The following is a 19,756-nucleotide window of genomic DNA, read 5'->3' as shown; positions in this document are numbered from 1 at the left end:
TCTATCTAACTATCTATGTAGATATATTTCATTTTTTAAATGATGATGTAGATGTCTTACAATTTATTTACTCTGTCCCTGTTCAATGGATATTTACATTTCTAGTTTTCAGCTCTTACAAATAATTTTTTTGCTATTACACATTTTCTCCACTACAAAATGTGTTCTTATATGTATTTCTTTGTATGTTTCCTTAACACTATTAAATTGAAAACCCTATGATTGTTTCTCAACAGAAAAATGGCATCATGGGTAATGAATGTGGCCGCCATATTCCTTACATCTATGTTGAATAATGTATATTTAGCCTAAGTTATACTTTCTCACTCTGTGCCCATGTTTTCAGCCTTTTTCCCAGAATGCAAAACTTAAAATCAGAAAATGTAAAAGTTGTCACAGTTGAAAAAAGCTAGACACAATTCTCAACTGTAGGACATCATAACAGCAAGTTCTAAGATCCACAGAGCTATATAATTTAAATAATAAGATAATTACCTTGCGTGGAACAGAAATTCGGAATCTCATTGAGAATTTAAGAAGTTCAGTATTAAGAGCTTATCCAATTCAAGTCTATTTCAGAAACATAATCAGACTTTCCAGAAATTCAGCCATGATGTATTAAAAGCACTTATTATCTTTTTGCTTGCAGTGAAGTACATGCGAGAAGCCACGCCCTATGTGAAGAAAGGATCCCCAGTATCCGAGATTGGGTGGGAAACGCCTCCGCCTGAATCTCCTCGATTAGGGGGCAGCACCTCAGAACCCCCGTCATCGCAGTCCTTCTCCTTCCACAGAGACCGGAAAAGCATCCCCCTCAAAATGTGCTACGTCACTCGGAGTGTGGCCTTGGCCGACCCTGAGAACAGGTAAACAGGGTCAAAACTCTCCGCTGTATTGAGCAGCTCCTTGACCTCTCAGGCTAAATGGGGGCTTTCACCAGGTTGCCCTCATGTTCTGAAAACACATCATGGCTTCCAAAGAAAAGCATGAAAGGGCCATGCTGAAAATAGTGTGTGTGTGTGTGTGTGTGTGTGTGTGTGTGTGTGTGTGTGTGTGAGAGAGAGAGAGAGAGAGAGAGAGAGAGACAGAGACAGAGACAGAGAAGAGAGAATCTATACACTGAGCACTGGATCTGGAAAGAGTTGAAGAACTAGAATCAGTATCCTAAATGTCTTCAGGGCTCATTACCAGTCCACATGACTTAGGCCAAGTTTCTTAAACCGCTTAACCTCAGTTTTGTCATCTCTAAGATGGGAATAATTGAAAGAGATGCTTTGTTGGGTTGTGAGAATTAAATTAGGAAATCCATGTGATATAGTTTGGATGTTTGTCCCCTCCAAATCTCACATTGAAATGTGATCCCCAGTGTTGGAGATGGGGGTCCAGTGACAGGTGTTTGGGTCATGGGGGCAGATCTCTCATGAATGGCTTGGTGCCCACCCTGATGTAGTGAGTTCTTGCTCTATTAGTTCAAGTGAGAGCTGGTTATTTAAAAGAGCATGGCATACCTCCCCTCTCTTTCTTGCTCCCTCTCTTCCCATGTAACTTGTTGGCACCCCCTGCCCATTCCACCATGAGTGGAAGCTCCCTGAAGCCCTCATCAGAAGCAGATGCTGGTATATAACCTGCAGAACCATGAACCAAATAAACCTCTTTCCTTAAATCCCCCAGCCTCAGGTATTCCTTTAGAGCAATACAAAAGGAATTAATGCACCATGTAAGGTGCTCAGCACAGGAAACTTTCCATGAATATAAGCTACAGTAATGTTTCTTATTAATGTTAGATAGTAATAAGCAAATTCACCTAACTAGGCCTCAGTGCTGTCAACTGTATACTTGGAGGGTTAGATGAGAGTTGCTTTAAGGCTATTTTCTACTTTAAGCATCTCTTTATGCTCAAGAGAGCAAAAGGAGTGGCTTTGGTCCAAGTCTGGAATGCTGTTGCCCAAAGTTGGTACATGACTTTGCATGCCACAGGCTAGATATATCACCCAACCCATGGCAATTATAAGGAATGCAGCCAAGAGGAAGTAAAATTCAGGGTCCCTCATCCCCCAGAAGTCTTACTTTAGCTCAGTAGAAGAGAAAACGTACATTTTAGGAGGAAAACAAGAGAAATAAAGAGAGTGAGGTATTGAGCCAGCAAATGGGGAATCTTGGTGACCTTTGCATCCACATTACAGTGCTAAAAATAGGAACCGCTCGACTGGCCCTTATTTAGAATGTGTGTGGGACAGCTGCAACCCACCCGAATAGAAAGTATTTGGCTAGGCTCAGAGTTGCTGATGGGAGTAGGGGCAGGGAGAAAGTTGCTTCCTTGGCTCCCAGTTCAATGTCTTTTTTGTTCTCATCTCAGTTAGCTCACTCTAAAGACGCTGCCAGGGCCCTTCTGGCTCTGGCCAGCTGCAAGATCCTTCTACCCTGCTCTCCCTACTCCTCCTGTATTAGTTATTTCTGTACAGGGATTGGCCAGTTGTACAAGAAAGCCAGCAAGTATCGGCAAGAGGGGTAAGAGCAGACAGATTAGGAAGGACACAGAGCTCATCGCTGGTCCACTCTCACCCTGTTCTCTGTTTTGTTCCCCACAATTTCTGCAGAGTTCCTGGGCCTGCAGTCGATGTCCTGGTTATTCTAAGTCTCCTTTTCCCTGGCCTTTTAACCACCCAATAAAACAAGTCCCATCTCCCAAGGATCTAACGTCAAAGTTTTCAGATGTGATGAACTCCATGTAGTATTGAGTGCCTATCATGTGCATTATACTAATTAATGTAGACCACAGACTGCAAAGTGGCAGCCTATAGGTATACCCAGCCTACAGATACGGTTGGGTTTTTTTTTTTTTTTTTTTTTTTTTTTTGGAATATCTAGTGTTTAAATAAATTTGAATTAGTTGCTATGTTCAATAATTGAGAAATTTCACATTTAAAAAGCCAAGTTTCTGCTTTTCTAGAAAAGTTGGAAGAACTGGTCATGTCATTAGGCCCACATTGATGCAGCAGCGCAGTAATATACCAGAGCTCAGTAGAGTTTTCTCCTTTGACAAGGGAATGAACTCTCCTCATCATTTCTATTACCTTATACTTACAGAATTCAATTAATTACCTGCCTAATCTTTGAATTTGTAATTCCGCTTAGTCCTCTTAACAGCTCTGTGAGTTGCTTTCATTGTCCCCATTCTACAGACAAAAAATTGAGACAAAAAGTGTTTATATAAGTTCTCAACATTATATAGCTGTTATATAGTCTAGCTGGGCTTCAAACTCATACCTATAGAAAGGGTGACAGTGTCAGTTAATCATTTCCAAAAAAATGCAAACTGAGACAAAAACTTACTGGGACATTGTAGGAGCAATTAATACACTAGGGAGAAAATTTGAATAGATGATTTCTTGGGTTTCTCCCAGAAGTAGACTAAGATGCTACAACAGCACTCCCGGGTCATTTAATTATATTTTGAAGACGATTTTGGGAGATGCCAGACCTTAATCCAGATATTGGAAACTTCAGTCTGTGTGTCAAGCCAGTAGAGGAGAATAAGTTTCAAACTTTTATATTGGTGCTCGTCAAGTCCACCCGTGATGATCATACACAGGGCTTCCCCTGTGGGAGAGGGAGAGCCTGTTCTGCTGTGTTGTGAGAACCAGCAGGGCAGAATCGAACATGAGAATCCAGCTAAGCCAGATGGTTCTGAAGGGACTTCAGGTCCCAACAGGTCCCAAACTGCTGCTAACAAGAAGATTGGGGGCCTAGGTGAGGCTTGCCCATGGTAGAGGAAGAGAAGAAAATAAAAAGGAAACAAATATTTTATGAAACTCCAGTTACAGGCTGAGCAGAGTATGGTGTACCCTTCAGAAATGTGGAATCTGCAAAACCCAACTCTATGCTGAATGCAAGAGACACACCTAACAGAATGATTTTAAAAGGTGAAAGATACAAGGGTGGGCGAAAGCTTACAAGGCAAATGCAAACTATTAAATAACAACAGAAAGCATTGATTTTGATCTTAATATAAGACAAGGTAAAATGCAGACTAAAAAATGTCCAAGGTAAAATGTCCATAAAGTAGCACAAGGAAGGATTGATTTATGTTGAAGGCCAGAGTTCACAAGCAACATCCAGTAGTTATGAATACATACCACATAACAAAACAGCAACTTTTAGAACGGAAGCTGCAGAAGATGCAAGAAGAAATAGAAAGAAACATACTCATATTAGGTATTTCAACATATACCACTTTCCATCCAAGTAAGGGCAAGTAGAGGACACAGATAAATACAGTAATCCCCCCTTATTCATGGAAGGAATATAACAGGACCCACAGTAAATGACTGAAACCATGGATAGTACTGACTCCTCTATACACTGTGTTTTTCCTATACATACATACCTATGATAAAGTTTAATTTATAAAGTAGGCACAGTAAGGCCGGGCGCGGTGGTTCAAGCCTGTAATCCCAGCACTTTGGGAGGCCGAGACGGGCAGATCACGAGGTCAGGAGATCGAGACCATCCTGGCTAACACGGTGAAACCCCATCTCTACTAAAAATACAAAAAACTAGCCGGGCGAGGTGGCGGGCGCCTGTAGTCCCAGCTACTCCGGAGGCTGAGGCAGGAGAATGGCGTAAACCCGGGAGGCGGAGCTTGCAGTGAGCTGAGATCCGGCCACTGCACTCCAGCCCGGGTGACAGAGCAAGACTCCACCTCAAAAAAAAAAAAAAAAAAAAAAAAAGTAGGCACAGTAAGAGATTAACAACAGTACTAATACTATAGAACAATTATAACAATATACTGTAATAAAAGTTATGTGAATATGGTCTCTCTCTCTCTCAAAATATTTTATTGTACTGATTTTTGGACTGCAGTTGACCTCAGATAACTGAAACCATGGAAAGTGGAACCATAAGTAAGGGACGACTTACTATAATTATTTAGAAGACCCAAACAACATGATAAATAAGGTAGATCTGAATACATTGCAAACTCTTTACCTTGATAATAGAGAATACACTTATTTTTCAAGTCCACAAAGAACACTGACAAAATTAACCACAGATCAGGTCACAAAGAAAATGCAATAAGTTCCATTAGGTACAAATAATACAAACAATAGTCTCTGATGACAGTGGAGTAAAACTAGAAAATAATAACAAAACCAAATCACACAAAGCCCTTTTTTCATGGGTTTTTAAAAGCTCTCTGTAAAATAACTCTTGGGTCAAAAGGGAACTATAAACTGACATTGTTGTATTTCTTCAAAGATAAATAATAATGAAAATAATGCATCCATTAAATATGAAGAGAAAGACGGATAAAGAGAGAGTGCAGAGTGTGGAGTCAACTAGACACACAGTGGAATCTTAGTTCTATCCTTTATATGTGAATTTAAGCAAGAATCTCATTTAATTCAAATAACCATCCTAGGTAGTGGGAACTCTTCTCTCTACTTTATAGACAGTGATACTTAGCTGAGAAATGAGAGTTGAAGCAAATGGTAGATCTCAGATTCAAACCCAAGCCTAGCTGACCTCAAGCCCAATTTCTGCATCATCACACACATTGCCTCTAACTTCAGCACCTGGCAGAGCAGCTCGCCTGAACTGTAAGCACCTTGGACAGGAGTTAATGGTCTCCTGGGAGCTAAAACCTGCGAACCGATGACAAATGCCACAGCATCTTGGGGCTCATCCTCTCAGTTGGTGACACACAGGTGCCTATCGTCTGAGTAAAAACTCTAATGTCCAATTTCTCAAATACAAACAGCCATAGAACAGCAGGCAGGATTGCTGTTTCTGTGAAAAAGGTCACCCAGCAGGCATTGAATCCACAAGAATATGTGACTGCTAGTGGCTGTCAGTAATTATAATATATTTTTATTATTCTACTTCTTAAATATCTCTTGTTTTTCATATTCAGCTCTTCACAGCCACTTCCCTGAACCAGGCCCACATCCTTAGCCCTGAGAGTATTTGGGTGTTTCTTACAGGGTGTTTTGTTGGTAGTTTGCTCTTTCCCCGTTTCCCACCATGTACTCTGAACCTAGCTAGCCAAGAGAATCTGAAACACCTGAAATTTACCCCTTCCATCAAAATGGCTGGCTGTCACCTGCACTCATATTGAAACTCCTCAGTATTGCATAAAAACCTCTTTAGGCTTTAGATATTCCCTAACTGTTCAGCTCCTCTTTACCTCATCCTTTCTGTTCCAGCATCCCCTAAATAATTTGTATATTTCCTACAATTGTCTTCCTGACAACTTCCTACTTGCCCTTTGAGCCTCAGGATAAACATTCTTCTCGGATATCAGTGTCTCGCTATACCTTCTGTGTCAATTTGTTCATTATAGCATGCTTCGTAATAACTTGTGATTTTTTTCTTACATGCCTACTCAGTTCCTAAGTCATAAGCCTTCTGAGCTCTGAGACACTCCATGTTTTCATTTTATTACCCCAGATATCTAAAACTTTGGCATTCAAAACGATTTTTGTTCATAAATGATAAATAGTATATCTATCTGCTCGTTTTTCATATTCTTCTCTAAAAATGTCTTTTGAAAAAATCTTTCACTAAATAGTCTTGGGAATAAGGGAATAAATAAAAGCATAGTTCTCTTCTGACAGACATAGGAAGCTTAAAGAAACCAGGACAATCCATTAACCAAGCCTGTCACTGGATTGTGAGCAGCTGTGCTACAATGGGCAGTTTATGAGGCTTTAAGTCATGACTCTTTGTACTGCTGCATAACAGAGTCCACTGTAGATTTTCATGGTTAAATTATGGAAAGATTGACATCATCTTTCTTGGGAAACAGTGTACATCTCTATTTATGGTGCACAAATGAAACATTCACAGAAGGTACTGTCTTGGTTTGAAATGGAAAACCTCTGCTAGGCTGCACTGTGATTCAGAGGGGTGTGATCTGTTAAGTCCTGTAAGATGCCTGGATACGTTGCTACAAGGTACCCTTAGTGATGTCACCACAATTCAGTGCTTGAGTTTCAGCCACAGAAGATCAGAAACTTGATTTAGTTGGCATAGTGTTAGCGGATCCATCTCTAAGGGGTTGACTCACATTAACCAAATAGGCAAAATTTGCTTATGATGAGCAACACCATTGTCAAATAGATGGAAATGCCCACATGGGAGGATCTATATGCCCTGTCATTGTGAGCAGGCTGTATTGAAAGACAAATGTGAATATGAGCAGAATGCCAGAACACTAAGTATTAATAACTCAAACAATGTGGACTTCCAAAGCAGAGCAATGCACTCTTTCTGAGTAGATAAGCTACACAAGAAATTATACTGTCTTGAAAGTGATTTGGTGAGTGTGGAATCAATATAAGGTGTGCTAATAGACCTTAGGAAGTATGTTTTAGACAAGTAAGCTGAAAGCCCTCCCTTCCAGGACAGGGAGAGCCTTGCCAAGGTGACCTTTATGTAAATTTCTGCTTTGCCAAGACTCCCACTCCTTTGGGCTGTACATAAATAGCCTGAGGTTTCCCATGTGGCCCTTCCCTGTCCTTTCATGGCTAATTTATCCCCTTCAATTCACATGGTTCTTTCTTCCTGTGAGTACAAAACAGTGGATTTGGGTTTTGTTTATCAAATTTAATCACTTTTCATTCTAGGCTCCTTGAAGTTGTTCTCATAGTACCCTGTGTTGAGCTTTAGATGATTGGAAGTACTTTAGTTGCACATTCATAGACAGATGGTCTTTGGTGGCTACCAAGAGAGGAATCGTTTTACCAGTTCAGCCTTCCTCCCCTTTTTCCCAGTGTTTGGGGGCACATTCTTGCCCCCTCATGTCTTATATAGAACTCTCAACTGTATTTATTAAACTTTGAATACTGTTGAAACATTTCCTCCTTTAGTGCATCGAGGGTGAAGATTTATGAGGTAGTTTTTCCTGTCTTTTCTCCTCTGCCTTTGTTTATGAAAAGTGCTTCTCTTTTTAAGAGGCCCACAAAATATGTATTTTCTGAATGTAGTTTCTTCATTCTTTATTGGGCACATCATGGTGGCTTCATAATGGAAACTATTGCCAGAACTCATGATTGACATTATATTTTGGAAAGAGAAAAATATATATATAAAGTATATGTATATGGTGCTATAATAAGTAATGTTTTACATATGTAAAAACAGGTCCAGATTAAATGCATGCTTGTATCGGTGAATAAAACTCTAGGGTTACAGTTATTATAGAAAATATGGGTAAGTCCGTTACTTATTCCCTTTAAGTAAATCATCCAATCTCTCTGATTTTCAGGCTCCTTCTTTGCTATAGTCTTAATGTTTGTGTCCCCCCACCCCCTAAATTCATACATTGAAACCTAATGTTTAATGTAATAATATTAAGAGATGAGACCTTTGGAGGCAGTTAGGTCATGAGGTTCATACTTCATGAATGGAATGAGTACCCTTTTATAAAAGAGGCTAAAGGGAGCCTGTTTTCCCCTTAGACCATGCAAGGACATATAGTAGGTACCAGCTATGAGGAACGCACCTTCACCACACACCAAATCTGCTGGTGCCTTAATCTTGGACTGTCTAGTCTCCAGAATTGTGAGAGAAAAATTTCTATTGTTTGTAAACTACTCAATCTAAGATATTTTTTATAGCAACCTGAATAGACTAAGAAATTGGTACAGAATTGGGGTGTTGCTATAGCGAAGACCTAAAAATATAGAAGTGGTCTTGGAACTGGGCAATGGATAGAGACTGGAAGAATTTTGAGGTACACTGCTGTGAAAGGAGATTTAAGGACAATTCTGGTGAGGTCTCAGAAGAGGAGAACTATAAAGAAAGCCTCAGTCTTCTTCGAAATTATCTAGGTGGCCATGGTCAGAATATTGGTATAAATACGGTGGTAAAGGCAGTTCTGATTAGGTCTCAGATGGAAACGTGGAATATGGTATTGGACAATGCAGGAAAGGCCATCCTCATTATAAAGTGGCAAAGGACTTTGCTAAACTGTGTTCATGTCCTAGAGTTTTGTGGAGGAAGGAACTTATGAACAATAAAATAGAATATTTGACAGAAGAAATAGCTAAGCAAAGTGCTGAGGGTGTGGCATGGCTTCTCCTGACTGCTTATAGTAAAAGGCAAGAAGAAATAAATGATTAAAAATGGAATTTATAATCAAAAGAGATGCAATACTTAAAGATCTGGAAAATTCCCAGCCTGATCCTGTTGTAAATAATGAAAAAAATGTGTCCTGGAGAGAACACAAAGAGTGTAGCCAAATGAACCTTTGATAAAGAGATTAGGATGAGTAGGTGGAATCCAGATGCTATTTATTCATCAAGACAATGGAAGATTGACCCTGAAGGCATTTGGAGATTTAAGGCTGCCAGGGCCTTGGGAACAGAACAATTTAATGACTCTGCTCTGTGCCTTGTGTTACATTGATCCTTGTCTGCCCCAGTTGTGGCTCAAGTGGCCCCAGGCATGGCTTAGGCTACCCTCTGAAAGGCACAGGTAGTAAAACTTGGCAGTATCTGCAAGGTGCCACTACACCAATACACAGGGTGCACAAGCAGTGAGGACATGGCTATCTCCACCTAGATTTCAAAGAATGCCATGTGGGGCCTTGGGGCCCAGAAAGAGAACAGAGGTGGGACCACCAAAGAGAACCCCCACTAGGGCAGTGCCCACTAGAGCTGTGGGGCCGGTATCATCACAGAGAGCCCCCACTAAGGCAGTGCCTAGCAGAGCCATAAGAGCAGAGCCATAAGGGCAGAGCCACCTCAGTGACAAGACCTCCCACCAGTAGAGCCATCAGTGTGGAACTCCTGCCTGGGAGAGTTGCAGGCATGCAACTTCAGCCCATGAGAGCTGCCACATTGACTGTGCCCATCAAAGCTATCCAGGTAGAGCAGGGCTACCTGGAGCCTGGGGGGCCCAACCCCCATCCCATTGTGTCTGGAAGGCAGGACTTTGAGTCAAGGAAAATTATTCTGGAGAATTAAGATTCAGTTTTTGCTGGGCACGGTGGCTCATGCCTATAATCCCAGCACTTTGGGGTGCCAAGGCAGGTGGAGTACCTGAGGTCAGGAGTTCAAGACCAGCCTGGCCAACATGGTGAAACTCCGTCTCTACCAAAAATATAAAAAATTAGCCGGCTGTGGTGGCAGATGCCTGTAATCCCAGCTACTTAGGAGGCTGAGTCAGGAGAATTGCTTGAACCTGGGAGGCAGAGGTTGCAGTAAGCTGAGATCATGCCATTGCACTCTAGCCTGGGCAACAGAATGAGACTGAGTCTCAAAAAAAAAAAAAAAAAAAAAAAAAAAAAAAAATTCAATTTTTGCCCTGTTGGGTATAGATTTGGTCAAGACCTGTTATTCCTTTCTTTCTTCCTATTTTTCCTTTTCTCTCCTATTCCATGCCTGTTCCACCATTGCATTTTAAAATACATAATTTGTCTGATTTCACAGGCCTCCATCTGGAGGGAAATTTGCTTCAAGATGAAGCATATCTTTGAGTCTCACTTACGTGTGATTTAGACGACATTTAGAGAGACTTCAGATTTTAGACTTTTGAGTTGATGCTGGAATGAGTTAAGAATTTTGGGGGCTATTGTGATGGAATGAATGTATTTTGCATGTGAGAAAGACATGAATTTGGGCTTGCTAGGGGCAGAATCTTATGGTCTGAATGTTTGTGTCTCCCCAAAATTCATATGTTGACAACTCTTCTCCAGTGTGACAGTATTAAGAGATGGGGCCTGTGGAAGATGATTAGGCCATAAGGCCTCCACCCTCATGAACAGGATTAGTGCCTTTATAAAAGAGGCCCAAGGGTGCCTATTTGCCCCTCCTGCTACATAAGGACACATAATAGGCACTATGAGGCTCTAACCAGACACCAAATCTGCTAGTGCCTTGATCTTGGACTTTCCAGTCCCCAGAACTGTGATCAATAAATTTATGTTGTTTATAAGTTTCACAGTCAGAAGTATTTTGTTATAGCAGACTAAGACATTACCTAACAGACTAAGACATTATCTATAAAATGTGGCCAATGATATAATCATGTATGATTTTTATGATAGATGACTTAATGTTGGCATCCTTTAATTCCTGGCAGGATAACTATGGGGTAAATGTAGCCTTCAGTCAAACTATCCTCCTTGCTGGGTGCAAGAAAAGGGGATTTTTTTTTTCCTCTGTACTCGGAGTCCAGGAGACAGAACTGGAAGGTCAAGCTGTCAAGCAGAGATTATTTTGTAAGACATTCTTTCACAGACATTTTTAAGCCTTTTGAGATTTCTGGCTTTTTATAGGGACCTCAGTTCTGTTTTCCCAACTCATGGGTTCTCAATACCTTAACTATCTTTTATTTGTCAAATTAAAGATAGTTAAGTCCTCAGCCCACCCACCACTACCTGAGCCACTACATACTACCTGTCTCAACCCCACCCCTACCAACTTTCCCAGGGATGCTTTATTATTAGCTTAAATACTCACCATTCTGATTTTTAATGCCACCCCCATCCCCTTTTGTTGACACCTGGGAGTTTCCTTTTCTTTCTTGTAAGATCAGCATTACACAAACAAGCACACTTTTCTTATTATACTTTATCTAGAAAACCCAGGTTATCAGTAGCAGAAGCATTCCTGAATTTATGTAGATCATTATTTTGCTGGAACTGGAAATCTCCTGAAACATGGCAGTGGAATTGCTTGTAATTGGCTATGTATATCAGGAACAAAAGTCAATATTCTATTTTTTCAAGTGTAATTTAACATAAGAAGTTAAACATTTACCATTCAATTTAAAACTAAAAACAAACAAAAAACTATGAGTATTATTTTTTGGATAATTTACCGCCTTCATTTGAAATTATGGACTGCCCTCTACCACCAGTGCCACCATTTTGGTCATGCTTTTTCAGCTATCTATATATCTATCTATTTGTCTGTCTATCTATCTATCTATCTATCTATCTATCTATCTATCTATCTATCTATCATCTACCTACCTACCTACCCACCCACCCACCTACATACATACATGTCAGTATTTGCTTCTCACTTAGAGGACCCATGTGAAATACTTTGTTACTATAGAAAGGGTATACATACAAAGAGAGGTGATGTTAGCCTTAGATTCAACAGTGTGGACCCTCTGCATTTGAGAAATTTAGGAAGTAGAATACATAGTAACATTTCAGCAATCGTTTTAATGGTGGTTGGGAAGGAGAAGTTCAGAGAGGTTGGATTAAATTAGTCAGAAATTTGAAATAGGAAACAAGTGCTAAATGGTTGTATTACTTTTAAGCATACATCTTGAATGAGACTAAGTGAAGAAGTACTGCCTGGTGGCACTCAAAGCAGACCTAACAAAATAGATGATACACTCCCTTTTCGAAGTTATTTTAAGTGAAATTTTAAATGTTATCAAAATGATAAAGGCAGATAATTTAAAACCCAAATAGATCTAAAAGATTGATTTTTTAAAGCAATGGGAATTTATTAATTTTATGATGTCTTCCTCTTTTTGTTATGTCTCTTCACATGTCTTGTTAGAAGGATGTTGGAACTTCTAGATTGATGTTGTAAGGTGGTTTTTTTTTTTTCTCTATTGCTTACATCACATTTTTTTTTACTGTATTTTTTAATCCTTCTCATGAATATATTTTTTTACCTTTCACCTGTCATATTTTGGGTCTTTTTGTTTTCTGAATTTTTTTTCTAGAATTTTGTTCTTTTTTGGATCTCATATTTTCTGTTAATTCTTGGATAATAGTCTCTTTTTTTACTTTTCTTTGTATTCTTTGTTCCTCCATTTACTGTTTTCTGTTTGTTTGTTTGTTTGTTTGTTTGTTTGTTTGTTTTTATCTTTGTCTTCTTTACTGGAGGTTTTCTTAAATGTCTGGTGATCCATTGCTATCTGTTCATTTCTTGCACTGAGAAAAACATGTTGGAACCTATGTGGGGAGTTGGGAGGGGGATGTCAACTGGTGAGAATTCACATAGAATTATTGCTTGGTGAACCAATCCTTACCAAGAGATCCCTCCCAATTCTGCAAATATCAGTGTTTAGAAGCTTTACCTGGGTCTGTTCAGTCACTTATGGGAGAATCATTCTGTCTTTTGGAGTGTGGATTGGGGGTAGATAGTGAGAGAATACCCACTTTCCACTGTTCTGAGAATCCCAACACTCAGCATATAGACTTCATTAAGGGCCTCTTTTCAGGGCTATATCACCCCCCTACCCTGTCTCTGGAGGTTCTGAGCCCATGCAGGTTGTACAGAGCCAAGGGACTCACATCTGGCTGGAATTCTCTCTTTGTGGCCCTTTAGGTTACAGGATTTTATACTCTTATTCCACTCTGCAGAGGCAGTAACCCGGCTCCATTGCTGTCTGTCCTCCAAATATGTTGTGCCTGTCTTATTCTCTTGTGAGTTTAGACCTCCTTTACTGTCTTTGCACTGGATCTTATAAGAGGCAGAAGATCAACATGAATAGCCAAACTACTGTTTTTCCCAATGAGAATCCTTGCATAATTTGCATCTTGGTATATAACAGAGTACACAAAAGATTCATTTTAATGAGCTTAAAAATATTTTTATAGCCTTGTTAGTTTTAAGAAAATTTGTTTTCTTCCTAGATAAACTTTAGCATTCATTCTAATTACCATACATTTTTAATCAATGTGAATGAATTAATGAGGTTTCACTGGCAATGATAAGCTAGTTAAAAAAGGAGTTTAAGTACCTCTGGTTTACCTTGAGAGAGACTTGAGGAGAGGGCTCACTAAACATGGTTCTATGACTTCACCAATACACGGCTCCTTATGAGTTAATTTTAGCCCATATCCATACCTATCAGCACCACTCCAGGAAAATTTTAGTTTCCTGTGTGCACTTTGAGAGGTTAAACTTGACCATCTGGGTGCTGAAGGATTTTTGCTAATGTTGATATATAGGGCTTGATCCTTTTCTCTTGATACATTAATTGTACTCTATTTTGCTTGCAAAAAGCTGCCCAAGGATTTTCAAGCAGAGATAATGATGCCTCTGAAAATAACTCCAATGCTATCATGCAGGCATTCTCTATTCACGCAGGCATAACCTAGCCTGGAGATTCTAGAGTAGAAAGGGGGGCATCACAAAGAGACCCCTGCTCTTTCTTCTTTTGACACATGTGAAATTTGGATTTCCTTGGTGGAGAATGAGTTTGGGATACAGCACTGCAGATACACTTAAAACAAGACCTGTGCGGACATATAAGGTGTGTATCTATTGGCTGATACTCCCTTTGATTCTCAACAATACTGTAACAGGAACTTTGACATTGCTAGTATGTTGAACCTGATTGAGATATTGCTCCTTTTCTTAAATTTCAACTTTTCAATAGATAGTTTTGATCATCTTGGTTCTTTGCTGGATGTTGAGGCTGCATCAATGACAGAGTCCTTGCCCTGACATAGCTTCCCATTAGGTAGGGAATATCTACAAGTTGGTAATTAACCAAACAATATCATAGAAAGACAATGAGGAAAGTACAGGATGCTATGGAGGCTCCCTCGCAGGAAGGACACCGAATCCAAAGTTCTGTTTTTAAAGCAGGCTGGGTGTTGTCAACAGGGAATGATTCTCAAAGCAAGTGATGTCTATGCCTAGACTTGAATAATAAAGTAAGTGTTATCCAGGTCAAAGGTTGAGATAGGAAGACAGGGAGGGTATTCTCAGCAAAGGAACTAGTATAAGTACAGACACTAAGGCAAGAAAAAATATAGTTCGGTAGTTCCGTTGAAGAATGGGAGGTTTAGTTTCTTTGGAGCAATTCATAAGGAGAATGTCTCTATACCATATGTGTACCCACAAACATTAAAAATTAAAAAGAAAGCAAAACAAAGACTATCTCAAGAGATGAATCCGAAGAGGTCATCATGATGAAAGCTAAGCCACTTTATGACTTGGACTTTATTCTAGGAGGGGTCTGAAGCCTTAGAGTGATGTAACAAAGATCTCTCTGGCTGCATGGATCAATAGGAGGCAAGACTAGAGGCTAGGAGACCAGCTAGGATGCTGTTGCAGAAATTTAGGTGAGAAATAATCCTGGCTTCTTTTACAAGGTTAGGGCAGTGATTCTGAAGAATAGTTAGATACATTTGAAAGACTTAAAGAGATAGAATCGGCAGGAGTTGGTGATGAAATGGGCTTGGAGGGATGAGGAAAAAGAAGTATTCCAGAATTAATTTTGCTCAGAGCCACAGTCAACCACACACCTGGCCACTATTACCTAGCTTATTGCACTGGTCCTGAGTCAATGGGACTGAGGTCAGGTATGTCTTGATGGAAGACAGGGGTAGGTGGAGGCATAGGAAAGGTTTAGGCTTTTGGAGATATTGTCTGCATTGAGACTTAGAGTATGACTGCATTTTGAGAGTTTTGTGTTCCTTACTGGATTTCCAAGCTTGTTAAGGACAGCAGCATGTATGGTTTTTCTTTTGTATCTGCCAATTTTTAGAACAGTATATAGAAATCACTCACTAAATACAGAAGGATAAATGCAGTGATATTTGTCAGGAGACAGGTATCATCCCTGAAATTTCAGCTAAAGAGCATAATGCGGGAACTATAGACAGAGGAAGGGGCCATCTTGGGAACCAACAGGGGATGAGGAAGCACCCAGGACTTAGCACTCAGTGGCAAGCTCTTACCACCCTTGGGTCTGAGGAGCAAAAAGAGCAAGTTACTACAATCTGGAGAGGACTGTAGCCCTGGGAGAGGAACAGTGGCCCAGCTGGGGTTGGAGGTAGGTCAGTACCCCAACCTTTTTCTTCTGCCATTGAATCCCCATCGGGGCTTCTGGTTGGCCATGCATAATTGGAAGCCAGAGGTGAGGGAGGAGCCTGAGTGATGTCATTTAGCCCATAGAGGTTGACCTCTTGGAGCATAAAGCAAGGCAAAGAGTGGCAAATAATGAATCTGGAGGCAAAAAGAAAAAAGTCACAAAATTGTATTTACATTCTGCCTCTTTGAACATAGGTCTGGTGTTATAATACAAGTGATAACTAGTTATAAGAAACTGTGGTTAATCCATATACTTCATTTCCTGACCCTGTTGGAGAAAAATGTCTTGGGTAGCCCCAAATCAGTATTTATACTTTCCTGTTTAATGAAAGTTCTTGTACCTACCTAGAGTTTTGATAAAGATTTCTTTTAGCCACTGTGATATGAGCTGGATAGGGAAGTAACAATCGAGAGGCTCAGAGGAAGACAGAGTTGGTTTGGGTCAAGCTGGAAATTGCAGAAGAGCCATGTATCAGGGAGGGAACAGGGCAGCTTAGCTCTGAAATAGGGTTGGAGATTAGTTTTTTACTCTTCTCAGAAAGTGGTCGAGGTCTACAGGGACCATGTTCTTCCATCATGACAAAACTGGAAGCTAGAGAAGGCACCAGTAAGAACGTTGTCACAATGCCAGTCTGGTTTTGATAGTGATATATCCATAAAAAGGCAGCAGAGAGACAGACGGGCTATAAGGAGAAGAAAGGGGCACATTTGAGCAGTAACTATTCTCAGTGGAAATCAGAACTCTAGGCTGCAAAAATGTCTTTTAACCTTAATTTACTTTCATTTAAAATGCCAAATCACTTACCCTTTACATGCACACTTTCACTTATAATGTGGTGTTTTTTTTTCACCCTAGAATAAAACCCTCTCCCAGATCTCTGTTATGAAACACACAATAAAGGCCAAGCAGTGCGATTTGTTTTCATTGCCTGTATTATTAAACATTTGGACAATCAGAAAATGTTTCCTCATGTTACCTGGAAACCAAACCCTAGATCCAGAAGTTAGAATTCTTGGAGCTATTTTCTCAAGCACTCCATCAATATTTTTTACCAAATCCGTTGGGCAGCCTTGAAAAGATAATTGACTTTCAGACCAGGCCAACCTGGATTTCATTACCATCTTTTCTACTTACTATCTAGGTGACTTTTGGCAATTTACTTAACTTCTTTGAATTTTTTGAATATATGAAATGAGGATGATAGTATCTCTATGAATATACTATTTTTAGAATTAAATAAGTTGACATCTGCCTAATGCCTGGGACATACTAGATACTTAGCAAATGTAAAATCCTCCAATTTCCCACTTAAAAAAAAATCCAGCCCTACTAAGATTATCAAAGGATTCTTTCAGTATCATGAAGATGTGTTAAGAATTTTTTAGAGGGTTTTATTAAGTCCTGGGAAAGTTGTATATTCAGTTGAAAAGTATAAAACAGCCATTTGGGTAAACGAAAACCACATGATGATTTTATATACTTCTGTCTAATCCTGCATCTGTAGTAGCTGACAGTTTGAAGAACTAGGTCAGTTTGCAAAAAGCATCTTTAGATGAATTTCTCCAGAAAACACAGAGACACGCCTTGAATCACTAAGAAGATGTAGAAGCCTTCCAAGGCCATGTATGGCTTTATAGAAATATTCCAATAAATTTTTACGGCACAGTTCTCTGGCCCGCTCTCAGATATGTATAAAAGGAGAGTGACAAATAAAACAGGGTGCATGAGCCAGAGTGGAAATTTGGACCACAATATTTCTGTGGATACCAGAGCAATCCCAGGGTTCTGTTGACTTCCATGTGCATCAGGTTTCGAGCCTTTATAAATCTATTATCATTATCTCTGTGTATAAAGGGTTTTTTTTTTTTTTTTTTTGAGATAAGGTCTCACTCTGTCACCCAGACTGGAGTGCAGTGGCATGATCGTAGCTCACTGCAACTTTGACCCTTGACCTCCTGGGCTCCAGCAATTCTTCCACTTCAGCCTCCTGAGTAGCTGGGACTGCAGGTGCACAAAACCCACCATGCCCAGCTAATTTTTGAAATTTTTGTAGTAGAGACAGGGTCTCACTATGTTGCCCAGGCTGCTCTTGAACTCCTGGCCTCAAGCAATTCTCCTGCCTCAGCCTCTCAAACTGCTGATATTATAGATGTGAGCCACCATGCCCAGCTGTTTATATAGTTTTAATTGTGCCACCAGCAATTTAGAACATGTATCTTGGTCATTTTTTTCCTAGTTCTCCAGCTACTTCTGTTGTGCTCTGTCCACCTTTTCTTTTGGAATCCTTCATAGGGTGAGAAGTACACCATTGTGAGCTTTTTTCAGCTGTGGAAGAGAAAACTAACTGCTATATACCAGCATTGAGTTAAATGAACTAATGAAAACTTCATTAAAAACCAATGCTCACAGCAGCTGAGAACTAACGAATTGCTGCTCTCACAGCAGTCTGCAAGTTGTAGTGGAAAGAGCATGTGGCTTTGTAATCAGATAGCCCTACGTTTGAATCCTGTCTCTTTGTGATCTCGAATACTTTACCTCTCTATGCCCCAGTTAATCCATATATAAAATGGGCATAATAAGATCTACTTTTCAGAACTGGCACAGAGTTTACATGCCTCTCAAAGTGCATAACTTCTTGAGTAAGATGAGTTTTACTAGGGAATATATAAAGCCACTGAATGAAAAGGTCTACCTTCTAGGAACATGAATTTTCCTCTGAATTTTGGATGGATATAATTTATTGTAGAGTTCCTTGTATGACAAAGTACGACATGAGACTTCAAACAAATTTATGCTTGTCATTATTTGAGGTCAAACTTAAGACTACCCATAGTCACAAGCTTACTTATTTCAACAATCAGGAGTTCTCAGAAAGCTGTTAAAAGAACTTATGTATATAACAATATTTAGCAAGTGTTATCACAGTCAGATTCAGTGAAAGATATAGAAACCAATCTAGGTAACTTCAGCAGAAAGGGATTTAATAAAAAGAATTCATTGCCTATAAAAAAAAAATGGGGTCTGGCATGGTGGTTCACGCCTGTAATCCCAGCACTTTGGGAGGCTGAGCTGGGCAGATCATGAGGTCAAGAGATTGAGACCATCCTGACCAAGATGGTGAAACCTCGTCTCTACTAAACATACAAAAATTAGTTGGGCATGGTGGCATCTGCCTATAGTCCCAGCTACTCAGGAGACTGAGGCAGAATTGCTTGAACCCGGGAGGCAGAGGTTGCAGTGAGCCGAAATCGTGCCACTGCACTTCAGCCTGGCGACAGAGCAAGACTCTGTCACAAAAAAAAAAAAAAAAAAAAAGGGTCTTAGTGACCTTTAGAACGCTACAAAACTGATAGAAAAGTGAAGCTGGAGAACCAGAAGGTTGCCATTGAAACTATGCTACACTAGAACAGTGATCCCTGAATTGGAAAACTGGGATGAGGGAGCTGGTACCTTGCAACTGCCTTCTGACACCCAGAAAGCTGAGGATTGGATACTAGAACTCCAAGTTGCCTGCCGTGCTTCTCACAGCTTTACTTACCAGCAGTGGAAGCCAAAACATCAGGAGTATTTCCTTCTCTTCACGTCTACATACCACATCTCATGGGAATATATAAAATATATATCTGGCAGAATCTATTTCCAGAAGCTTTGCTGCAAGGGAATCTGGGAAGGTAGATATATCTTTAACCATTCTATCTTCTGCAGTACAGCAAGGTACATCACAAAGAAGATGCAATCAGGTAGAGTAAGTTCACAGTATCCATTGCACAAAATGTTGGCTACATGGTAGAAGCTCAAGAAATGCTAATTCTCATCTCTTCTCTTCTAAAGACTCAATATATGATTTTAAAGGAAACTCTGTGCCCTGACTATGGTTTGGGGAATTGTGGCAAAGATAGTTTACCTCCTCTGATCAGTTTTGTGGAATTCTAGAAGGAGATTCTTGTGG

At 39.9% G+C, this 19,756-nt stretch overlaps 1 protein-coding gene across 4 annotated transcripts in view; it reads left to right on the top strand.

Moving 5' to 3' along the window:
• Window positions 1-19,756, top strand: part of SNTB1 (syntrophin beta 1) — a 278,993-nt gene that overhangs the window by 119,296 nt on the left and 139,941 nt on the right. For all 4 annotated transcript variants that reach the window (XR_002734198.1, XM_023224643.2, XM_031935905.1 and 1 more), the window contains one exon: window positions 650-866. Coding sequence is in view for 3 of the 4 variants with exons in the window: in XM_023224643.2 (XP_023080411.1) it covers window positions 650-866 (217 nt within the window). In the remaining variant the exon portion in view is untranslated. The remainder of the gene's footprint in view (window positions 1-649; window positions 867-19,756) is intronic.

Source organism: Piliocolobus tephrosceles, chromosome 7 (assembly GCF_002776525.5).
Source record: "Piliocolobus tephrosceles isolate RC106 chromosome 7, ASM277652v3, whole genome shotgun sequence".
Lineage (NCBI taxonomy): Eukaryota > Metazoa > Chordata > Mammalia > Primates > Cercopithecidae > Piliocolobus > Piliocolobus tephrosceles.
The sequence above is the reverse complement of the archived record's forward strand: the minus strand, read 5'-3'. Positions and strand labels throughout refer to the sequence as shown.